The sequence below is a fragment of the Notolepis coatsorum genome (genome assembly GCF_963971535.1).
Source record: "Notolepis coatsorum genome assembly, chromosome: 10".
Classification (NCBI taxonomy): domain Eukaryota; kingdom Metazoa; phylum Chordata; class Actinopteri; order Aulopiformes; family Paralepididae; genus Notolepis; species Notolepis coatsorum.
Window position 1 is genome coordinate 81947311 of NC_140174.1, and position 12450 is coordinate 81959760.

At 40.6% G+C, this 12450-nt stretch overlaps 1 protein-coding gene across 1 annotated transcript; it reads right to left on the reverse strand.

The window, feature by feature from the left end:
* Positions 1–310: 310 nt before the first annotated feature.
* On the reverse strand, positions 311–7047 carry LOC311235132 (glucagon family neuropeptides-like). Its single transcript, XM_084322486.1, has 7 exons — positions 6949–7047; positions 6594–6694; positions 5875–6006; positions 5366–5470; positions 4276–4404; positions 3655–3781; positions 311–431 (listed from the first exon to the last, which is right to left on the reverse strand). Exons 2-7 carry the CDS (start codon positions 6689–6691, stop codon positions 423–425), a joined length of 600 nt encoding a protein of 199 aa, XP_084178612.1. The 5' UTR covers positions 6692–6694; positions 6949–7047; the 3' UTR covers positions 311–422.
* Positions 7048–12450: the final 5403 nt, after the last annotated feature.

Sequence of the window (12450 nt, forward strand, 5' to 3'; positions counted from 1 at the left end):
AGTGCTTTCAGGTTAAGACAGCACTGAAGATCCTATCACTATCAGAAAAACATAGACCAAAGAGTGCTTTCAGGTTAAGACAGCACTGAAGATCCTATCACTATCAGAAAAACATAGACCAAAGAGTGGTTTCAGGTTAAGACAGCACTGAAGATCCTATCACTATCAGAAAAACATAGACCAAAGAGTGCTTTCAGGTTAAGACAGCACTGAAGATCCTATCACTATCAGAAAAACATAGATCAAAGAGTGCTTTCAGGTTAAGACAGCACTGAAGATCCTATCACTATCAGAAAAAACATCAACTAAAGAGTGAAATGTGAAGCTGATGATATGCAGCACTTGTAGGGCCACTATAGAGCCATCTGTGATTGGTGGTGATTTTTTAAGTTGAAGCAAGGCACCACAAACTGCTTCCTGCGTCACAAAGCCTGCAGGGGAATGCAGAATTAAACAGATTGATTTCATACACACGGCTCGTCAGCTACCTACAGGTGGAAGAGTGTTGCCCAGTGACTGTTGGAGAAGCAACGCTCAGACACCACTGTGCCTCATGGACCACAAGTGTTCTCTCAGGAAGTATAGTGGGGCTGGGAGAGGGATGTCTAGGCCCATGAAGGGATGTCTAGGTCTATGAATGGATGTCTAGGTCCATGAAGGGAAGTCTAGGTGTATGAAGGGATGTCTAGGTCTATGAATGGATGGCTAGGTCTATGAAGGGATGTCCAGGTCTATAAAGGGAGGTCTAGCCGTACTGTATTGTACCCATTCTGCAATCTGTTAAATAAAGTTTTCATTCATTCATTCATAGGTCTGAAAAGGGACATCTAGGTCAATGAAGGTACGTCTAGGTCTATCCAGGGACATAGGTCTATGAAGAGATGTCTAGGTCTATGAAGGGACCTCTAGGTCTATAAAAGGATGTCTAGGTCTACAAAGTGATGTTTAGGTCTATGAAGGGACCTCTAGGTCTACAAAAGGACGTCTAGGTCTACAAAGTGATGTCTAGGTCTATAAAGGACTTCTAGGTCTATAAAGTGATGTCTAGGTCTATAAAAGGACGTCTAGGTCTATAAAGTGATGTCTAGGTCTATAAAGGGATGTCTACGACTATTAAGGGACGTCTAGATCTATAAAAGGACGTCTAGGTCTGGTTAAATTGTGATGTTTTACAATGGGTTTTCTTGGGACGTTTTTGAACATGTTGCCTCATAACTCTCCCTTCACTTTGTTCTTCTTGTGGAATGATTTAGTAATGACCTCCATCTATCTGTCTGTCTGTCTGTCTGTCTGTCTGTCTGTCTGTCTGTCTGTCTGTCTGTCTGTCTGTCTGTCTGTCTGTCTGTCTGTCTGTCTGTTTGTCTATCTGTCTGTCTGTCTGTCTGTCTGTCTGTGACTGCCTCTCTCTCTCTCTCTCTCTCTCTCTCTCTCTCTCTCTCTCTCTCTCTCTCTCTCTCTCTCTCTCTCACACACATCTTGTTATGAAGTAATTTCTTCCTTCCACTCAAGTCTAACACTCAACGGATCAATTCCTTCCATTTTTGTCCACTTGGAAATTCAACCACCAACCTTGGGGGCGTTGTCCAAATAAAGATAACACATAACAACTGTTTTTTCTTTTTCTTTTTTCACATATTTTCTTGGTTTACATTATGACATAATAGAGTTACAAAAATGTTACCATATGAGCCCCACTAAGTAGCAGAGCCAAAAAAGACGATACATCATTGACACATGATATTAGATCTGAGAGATTCTCTCCAGCAATAAAGTAGCCTACATTCATCAGAGCTTTCCTCAATGGAGGACAAGGATGCTACGTTCAACAACAGTTTGTGCAATAATGTTGGGGAAGAAAACAGCACAACAAAACATCCAGAAAACACAGATATGTATGCAGAGAGAAATCAGCGTGTGAACGAAATCCATCTAATTGCAGAGTAATTTGCACAGATTCGGCGGCTAGTGCAATTGATTTTTAATCATGCAATCTATCATTGCTTTACATCAGGTCACATGACAGCGAGGGAAGCATCATAGAAGATTCAACACAAAAGTTCTCAAACTGCCTCTGGTACGACTCTCATCGGAAAACAAATCGAAGTCACCATATAAAAAGTACTATTTGTTTTGATAGTTTGTTGTCAGCGATACTTCTTATGGCCAAAAAAGAGACATACTGTAGGAAAACCCTATGACAGAATTCCAGAACTTTTCAAACACACAGATACGGGGGCACTAAACAGCAACACAAAGATCACAAGATTGGTACTTGGCACGATTTTGAAAGGTGTAAACACTGAAGAAGAAGAAGAAGAAGAAGAAGAAGAAGAAGAAGAAGAAGAAGAAGAAGAAGAAGAAGAAGAAGAAGAAGAAGAAGAAGAAGAAGAAGAAGAAGAAGAAGAAGAAGAAGAAGAAGAAGAAGAAGAAGAAGAAGTGTAAAAAATTAAAAATAAAAGAAATAATCTGGTCCTCTTTTCCTCTCCTCTCATCTCATCCCATCTCCTCTTATCTCACCTCACCTCATTTCATCTCCTCTCCTCCCATCTCCTCTCCTCTCATCTCCTCTTATCTCACCTCATCTCCTCTCATCTCATCTCTTTGCATTATCCTCTTATCTCATCTCATCTCATTTTATCTCATCTCATCTCTCCTCTCAACCCATCTCCTCTCATCTCATCTAATATCCTTTTATGTCATCTCTTCTCTCCTCTCATCTCCTCTTATCTCATATCATCTCATCTCCTCTCATCTCATCTCATCTCCTCTCTCCTCTCATCTCCTCTTATCTCATCTCTTATCTCATATCATCTCATCTTATCTCATCTCATCTAATCTCCTCGCATCTCCTCTCATCTCATCTCATCACTTCGTATCTCATCTCATCTCATCTCCTCTCATCTCATCTCATCTCATCACTTTGTATCTCATTGCATCTCATCTCCTCTCCTCTCATCCCCTCTCCTCTCCTTTTCTCACAGGACTTTAAAAATGGATGACATCCTGAGAGGTTTTTAAAGCCAGCTGGGCTCTGGTGTTATCCAGATAATCTGATAACATAGCGTTAATCTGATAACATAGCGTTAAGCATCACTAGATCACGCATGTACAGCGATGCTGATGAATGTAGAGGATTCATATTGATGAACATCGATGTGTATAACATATCGACCTAAACAAATCCTCTGCATGCGTCCACATCAATCCTGTATTGTTAATGCCGTAAAGGCTATACAGGTGGTAAATAAAGATGCAGGCTGTAAAACGCTATAGAGAGACAAGAGCATGAATAAGGAAGAGGAAGATTGGGTTTAGAGTGTTCGGAGCAAGATTACAGGGTTAAAGGAACATGCCAACATTATGGGAAATGCACTTTACCGTCTTCTCCAAATGAACGGAAGCGAATACAGACCAGTGGTATATGTAACCATTTCTATTAATTTGTGCTAACCTAGGCTATATCTTGCAGCCGGATAACTTTCACCTGAACGCACAGAGAGGAAATGTATGTCTATCTTCTTGTCTGACTCTGGAGAAGACAGTAAGTGCATTTCCCATAATGGTGGTGTGTTCCTGAGGTGGAGAAGAGAGGGAGGGGACAGAGGGCACCCCTGGAGACGTGGCCTCAGAGAGAGAGAAGCCTGCGGGACTCACCGGAAATTCGGGAGAGAACTGTTTCAGCCAGTCTCCCAAAACTGTCTCAAACTCATCCCATGCATCCGGGAGGGCATCAAAGTCTATGTCTTGTAGGATATGATGGTGAAAACCTATGTCTTCAAGGCTGTTGTGAATAGAGACAACTACACTCTTTAATTTCACTTTCCAAAAAACAAAAAAGTAACATTCAATACATTGATTGTCTTTTAATTATTTATTCCACTATCTGTTTTTTTCTTCTTCTAAATGTTTAAAAGACATGATTGTTTGAAGAACATTATGTTAGTGTGAACAATTTGTATCATCTATATATAAATATGTCTTTAAAAAATGATAAATAAATAAATATATAGGCTATATTCAATGAACAAAAGATTGGTCCACAAAGTAGATTATGTGCATTCTCAAATGTACAAAATAAAAACAATATTATTATCAAAATATTCATTTTAATGGCTTACTTCATACATAAATACATGTTTAAAGAACACAAGAGCATCCACTGATTGTTCAGTTATCTCAAAATGACTTTGTCTGGGAATGTACACACTTTTTTTAGTTTGGTTTTAGTGACGCTACAATAGCCGGCGTCCTTTGTTCCTATATCTCTGTCTATACCTTCTCCCAAGGACTGCTGTCAGGTATTTCTTCACCGCCATTTGCTTCCGGTAACGGCTGTAGCTGTCTGTGAAGATTCCATCTGAGTGCCGTTTTGACAGAGGCTCGCCTTCCACTGTGTTCCCCCCGCTAAGAGACAAGAAGCAGTTTTCACTGTCAAGACAAGACATAATGCTACTGTATATTAGAGGCTACCCCTGAATACAACCGGAGGGTCACCCTTGCCCCACACCCTTGTCACCCTTGCCCCACATATAGATTTGGGAAATCTGCCATATTGTCCTTCAATTGCATCATTGCCTTCGATTCAATCTCAAACCATTGGGATTTAACCTTGTAAATTATTCATATGGAAATACATCAATGTGGGTCGTTAAGCTTTGCGCAGCAGAGAGACCATAAATAACAATCTCGTAAAAAAAATAAAAGATAAAACACCCATGCGCTCTCTGTGATGATTTCATAACATTAATGTAGTCTTAGCTCAATGAGCGTTGGGCGTCAGATTCAGCCCAACCTACTGGAAGACGGACCGACCGACAAAACGTGGAACGTATACGTGAGAATTTAAAGGAGCATTTCACCAAAAAACTATGTGGATTTATTTTGCACATAATCTCACACAAATCCAAAAGCACTAAACTGTTTGCACACACTCATTTAGTTTGACACGGCCACCAGTGGTGTCATCGGGGACATTGAATCCCAGTGTTGTGTTGTGTTAATTATAGCTCAGTGAAACGATAATGTATATTTATAGCACTAAAAGACAATTGGCATTAGAATTTCTTCATACATAATTGCATGGTGCCGAAATTAACACAAGGATTCAATGTCCCCGATGACAGGGTGGTCATATTCAAACCAATACTCTCAATAAACTAACTAAACTAAACTTCAAACTAAATGAATGTGTGCAAAACGGTTTACAGTATGGATGTGTGAGATGTGCACAAATAGATCTCCATTGTTTTTTTTTGTTGAAGTGACCCCTTCAACTCAAGATAGAAGATTAGTAAAAAAAAAAAAAAAAAAAAAGTTTGGATAAAAAAGAAACAAAGAGATGACAGAACCAAGAAGATGTCCTTACCCTACACGTTTTGCCATCAGAGAATGGAGATATTTCCTGGCCGATAACTGACCCAGCGCCTTCCTGTAGGCTTTATTAAACATGCCGTCTGCATGTCTTTCCGTTCTGGGGTAATAAAACGAACAGTAAATCACTCCCAGTGCAACCTGACTCAACTCAACTTCATTGCGGCTCCTTATACATTCTTTCACGATGAACATATCAGGGGGTTATCACAATCACATTCGATACATATTTTCTTTCAAAATATTAAATAAATGAGTTTCATCTCTATGATAGAAAATAATTACACGAACTTGGTTTAGGCCCATGTTGAAATAATTAACAGAAACTAAATCGTCATGTCGGCAGATCACTCACAAAACGTGTTTTCGACAATACAATACAATAAATTACATTAATTAACGCAAATAGATAAATACGACTCCGAATCCGATAATAATGGAATGTCCGATATGAAGTTCAGAAAACGTTCAGGAAAAGTTTGAATAAACTGATATTATAGTCACCTTTTCTCCGGTGGGTAATATAACGTGTACATGTCATCAGCATCATCGGACGGGGCGCTTCTGACCGCGAGTTGGTCTCCGTCGAATGTCAGGTCCGGTAACGAATTCCCATCCACATCCTCGTTCTCAAGTCTGAACAAATAAATGTTTGGGAATTAACGCATGTCACATAGCATGTTTTCCCTCCTGCGTTATTACATTCAAAACATCATTAGGCGACAGGCCAGTGATTCGAAAAACGAAAAAGTCAATTCAATGATAGGGCTGAAAGCATGGTCTCTTGGGCATGCATGTCTCCCATGGGCTTATTGTCAGAGGTGGTGTGCTGTAGCTGTCAAATGATCCAATGATCACTGGGTCGAATAGGCATCACTCCATGCGCTCTCGCACACACCCCATAATATATCACCTCAAACACGAAGCCCATACCAACGTTATTATTACAACACAACCAAAGTGAGAAGTAAATACCTCGGAAATAATAGCCTTCATTCGAATTAATTTCATGCAAGTTCTGCTCCGCAGCCGAGCTGAAGCAAGATCTTAAACATCCCGTTTAAGATACTCCGTGCAGGCTATAGTGAAACTTTAACTTTTTTTGTTTTGCTTGTAATTATCATTATTATTATTATTATTATTATTATTATTATTATTATTATTATTATTATTATTATTATTATTATTATAATAATTGTTTTAATAAATGAAAAGGTACATACCTAACATTAGGATAGCTAAGCCCCACCGGGGAGCAGTTGACGTTGTAATGCATTATGATGCCATAGATGAGTAAGGATAAAGTCGCTTTACTAGACATGTCCTATAGGGAAAAGGGGAGAAGCACCACCGTTAGATATGCATAGAAAACACTTTGAACTATCATGGTGAAATATGGCCATAAATCTCCTATAATTATTGTTTGTATTTCAGCATGGCGGCTATTCCTTAGCATTACAGGTAAAACTTTCACATCAAGACAGTCTGCAGAAACAAAACATAAAGAAAGAACTATGTATGGCTTTTTTCAAAGCCTGATATGCTGCTTAAAAGTTTTTGGAAAGCGCGTCTTCTTACCTATTACAGCAATTAGAGACGCTGGACGCGATCCGCCGAAGAGATCAAGTGGGAGAGTGAGATAGGTTCTCTCTCTCTCTCTCTCTCTCTCTCTCTCTCTCTCTCTCCCTTCCTCCCCTCTCCGCTCTACTCTGACTATATAGTTCCTCAGTGAATGCCTCGCCTCGTGCTTCTTCAGCCCTCTGTCGCTGCGCTCTGCACACATCAGATGCAGTTCTGCGGATTTCTATACGTGCACTTTACCCTGGGAGAGAGAGAGAGCGCGCAAGCATTTGTCTGCAGATAACTTTTGGTTCCGTGGACCCGCTTCCCTTGGTTTTTTATTCATGAATCCAAAGGCATGCCTTTTTCACTTGTCACACTGGGGTTACTGCCCACGTCATCGCCCCCGGCCCCCCGCATCCCCGTTTGGCAGGCGGCGTCAATGAAACAGCCAGAGTCATAAAGGCATGACGCTGAATTCAAACATTACGATTAACCACCACACACAATGTTTGTCAATAACACCCACGATGGCGTCATGCAACTGAAACTCACGTAGTGGGACGTGAGACCTCCTGCTGAATGTTGGGTCATAACGCCCGCAATTAGTAATGTGAAGGGAGCTGTCCAGTGCCGGAACCGGGCAAGTTTAACGTGTATACACCAATATAACACACGCAGCACGCACGCACGCACGCACAAACACACACACACACACACACACACAATCAATTCACAGAAAGTATACCATGAATGATTGCACATGACCAAGACCTCTAAATTAATGTTGTGGTCCATAGCTATTTTCATTTAATAGGCTTCTGACCACAGGGTATACTGTAGGTTGAAGTTCATGATTCAGGAGTGGACTTTACACACAGTTCTTTCTGGCTCCAGTGTTGAATCTTTCGTGGGTGATTCAGACTGTTCCATTTCACTGGCCTCATGTTGAGCACAATAGTTATCGGCAGCAATTGGCACTGCGCTGTCCAGTGCTGAAACTGGGAAAGACTTCTTTCTACACAAGTTTATAACGGTATACAAATAGAACCAACACCAACACACACACACACACTTGTTGTTGTTTTTTTTATCTTTATTTATCTAGAACACAACAAACATACAAATAACAGTAAAGACGAAATGTAAACAAACAAATTTGTCTTCATCCATAGAAAAACAAACAAGGATGAGTTGGAGAAGGGGCAGAAGGAAGCACAGCTTATAGGCATGCCCCTTTCTTACAATATCATAACATTATATATATAAAACTCTCTTACTACCTAAAAGAGAGAAAATAAATAAATAAAATATATACCTTGTGCCTTATAGGCTACCTACTTATACTGTACCTGCTTGCACATGACCAATACCTCTAAATTGATGTTGTGGTCCATGTAGTTATTTTCATTTCATAGGCTGACCACAGAGTATAGGTTAAAGTTCATGATTCAGGATTGGACATTAACAGTGGTGTGTATACTTTACACACAGTGGCTCCTGTGTCGAATCTTCCATGGGTGATTCAGACTGTTTCATTTCACTTCTGACGTCATGACTGAATATCTAAACATGCTTTTGTCCTCCTCGCCTTCTAGGGAAGTTCGAGGGTCAAGAAAAATGCACCAAAGGATGTCCACTTCATACTGCATGCACTGAGAAAGCACTGCACCCAAGTGGTTATAAGAGGCAAATGCATTATGAAGCCTTGGGCTATAGCCATATATATTTGATAGGCCTATAAGCTGTAGCCTATTAAAGATGATTAATTAATTAAGAAGGTTGATACTTGTAAATATAATTATATTATATTGAGGCGAGTCAGAGGGTAATCACATGAATGGAATGATTACTCATAATCACATCTTATCGGTGAGCTGTAAAAAAAAATAAAAAATAAAAAAAAATAAAAAAAAATTGATTGGGCAGATCATGGAAATCCTCCTATAGGCTAATATAATATAATACAATACATGACCCTGTATTGCGAGTGTGCAGAGCTGAAGATGACAAACATCAGGTTGATAAGACTATTCATACAATATCCCATCATTCCTGACTCCTGAGTCACCATTTAGTGTTTCCTGTCATAATTCATGGCTTGGATATTGAGACACCAGAAACCAACTTGTGTCCTGTATGACTAACTATCATTAACTGTCCATGTGTTCCTTAATTCAATCTTTATTTAAACTCGGAAATGTATTGAGGGCAAGCCCTCATTTTTAATGTTGTCGAGCAATACAAACATAATAAATACAATAAATAAACAATACAATATACAATAAGTGCAATCATAGTAACGTTTGTACAATCAATTAAGACATAATTAAGGAAACATTAAGGAAACATTAAGCAAATGAATAAAGGGCAGATGATTTACAGGTTTTTTTGTAGATACAGTACTGAATTTTGCCATCCGGACAGTGGACACATGCAATTTGAAATATGAATATAGAATATAGATTAAGCAGATAAATTACCTTATTATGGCCAAGTCATACAGCTATGGATCGGGGCAAATCTCATCTTTCCAATGGCAGAGTCCAATCTGGATTTAGTACCACCAGGCGCCCCTAACAGGGCAGCAAATTCCATGAATGAAATCTACTGTAAGTACAGTTACCTTTTTATAATGTAAATAGCTCCACCATTTTTCATCAGATTGCAACACGTCTTTTTCTAGACGTTCACAGAAAGGTAAAGAAACTAACAACATTCTATTTTATGGCAATAACGTTCAGGTTTGTTCGACCCGTGAGACATAATCATGAAGAAAAACGTTGAAAAGAGATGTCACGTCAAACTCCAAGTTTGACAGGGGCTGGCGTGAGCTGGGTAGTGTAGTTTTATGAAATTCGAAAGCCCATCGAAAGCCCTGGGTCTCTTTTTTCAAAAGTCTTCACTCAATTTCCTCGCAACAATATCCGCCGGTTTCTGACTCAATGCACTGAGATTTCTATAAACACTTAAAATCATTGGTAAACAAATGTAGTGCTGAAAATATACACTTTGACTGCTGTTTTGATAGGGTTAGGGTCTTTACTCTTGGCTACATTTGAAGAGAAAACGCTACATTAATGAATATGGACTGTATTGATCTATTTATGGCATGAAATTATTGTTGGTCCAGTATCGGACCACTCGGGCATAACACTTTCAACACCAGGGGTCGCTATGGGCGTTGGGCCGTTGTGTGCCAGTGCTCTGTTCAATGGGGATAAATTCCGGTGTTTGCAGTGCTAAACCTATATTAAATATTATAGCTATGGATCTAATAACAACGTCGATTGTCAGTGAGTTTCTTCCGGTCAACATGCAAAAACAGATACTTCTTTCATCCATACATTTCCGTTGTATACCGTGGTGAACATGAGTATAGTTTTAGAGTGATCCTGTGTAATCCCAGGAAACTCTGCCAAACAGCGCTTTACTGCATTTCATTATAAATCGTGCCATTTCTCGCCTGATTATTGAATCATTCTGAAATCAACGCTAGATTATCGGTATTATGTTTCATCATGCATGCACGAAAGGGTGGGGGGGGGGTCGTTTTTCTATGCTTCGATCGCCACCAAGGGCATACATTACACAGTACATTACAGACACACACTGCGATCACGGGGAAAATATATCGGATCAACGCAAGATTGATAACATAATGTCCTTACCTTGTCTAGGATGTACTGCAAAAAGAATAATCCAATTATCTGATCGCCATTCCAAATACTGATCACGATCGTGTGTCCAACGTTATCCACCAAAACACATGAACCGGCGGTGCTCGAGTCTCCCCAATACATGTGTTATAAACGTTACTCATGCCCGAGAAGGAAAACCTGGACCAGACTTCTTAGATCAACGTACAGCCCAAGCCAGAGGGTTTCCAATGATGTGCAATACCGGCCACAAGGCGTTAGGCGGCGATATTGGCCGTTTGCGATCTCAGAGCCATTCCCAATGATAACATCAGGCTGGATGGATGAATTATGAATGGATATAGCGAATAAAAGAAATAACGATTAAAACCCAACTTTTCTCAGGTTTGGCGCTCAAGCGATGGCGGGTTAACCCGACTTATCTCGGGTCTGGCGTCCAATGTGTTAAGGGGTTAAAAGAAAGTTGCAGATTCTCAGTGGCTAGTTTCACAGTATCAGCAATACAATAAACAATAGTGTCATTCGCATAAGGATTGTGAGGGCTGGGTAAGAACTGCATGCTTCCCAACGAGGGGGCGTGCCGAACATTCTACCTCATGCACCTGAGAGTGGTTTGCATTCAGCTCGTAGGGAGACTACAAATACTGCCGACTGCCTTCCACTCATGGTCAGGTCGACTCTGTACACTACCGCCTATCGCCGTTTCCTGGAGTGGGTCATCGTCTTCGCTCTCTAGACTTCCACGGGAGGATCCCTATGTTCCCACTTCGGATGTCGTGCCATTCTCCGTTCCTACCATCTACCGCCGCGTCTCTGGGGTGAGACGTCGTGCCATCTACTGCCCTACACTCTCTCTCCGTGGGCCTCGTTCCTGGTGTGAGACATCGTCATCGCTCTCAATGTTTCCACGAGAGGATTCCTATGTTCTCACTCCTTTTTCGTGGGTCCCGTTTGCTGAGTTGCATGTCGGCAGTGTTCTGTGGTGTGAGGCATCGTCATCGCTCTCTATGCTTCCACGGGAGGATGCCTATGTTCTCACTCCTTTTTCATGGACCCCTGTTTGCTGCGTTGCCCGTCGGCAGCGCTCTGGTCGGGAAGATGCCTGTGTTCTATCTAGAGGATTCCTGTGTACCTTTTTGGTCGCCCTTTAAAGGCACAGTGCTGCTATTTTTGTGTTCCTGGACTTTAGTGTTTTTTACCCTTAAAGGGTCAGTGCCGTTTTTTGTGTGTATAATAAATCATGCCCTTGTTTTGGCTAACTCTTATTACCTGTCTGTGTTGTGCAATTGGGGTCGCATTACAATCCCTAACAAGGATGAACTTGACAACCGCTCAGAGATGAGACAATATTATTGATATAGATGGTAAATAAGACAAGACCCAGGATTGATCCCTGTGGGACACCTCTTATAATAGGTAGAAACTCTGATTTGGCAGAAGAGAATGGTCAACTATGTTGAATGCTTTCGACAGATCTATAAACAGGGCAGCACAGTGTTTTCTTTTCTCAAGAGTGGATAGTATGTCATTGTCATGGGGCTATCCCATGCCCTATAAGTAGGATGCACATTGGCCATACACACACATTTATAATAACATTTTGCCGGCATAGAATTGTGGAAAGTTGTGCGTGGTTAATGGGTTATCTGAATTGTAATTATTACCCCTAACCGTCTTAATTGATTTAGCCCTGGTCCCCACATGTGGTCATGCTAGGCAAACGGTTAGCGTAGGCCTTTGTCTTTGTTTGTATTGTTCATGTAGGCTGGTTAAGCCCATTTACAGATGCATAAAAGACAAACGCATGCTGTTAATACAATTTTATGTTTATTTTAATTGGTTAAAGGGGAACTATCTTATA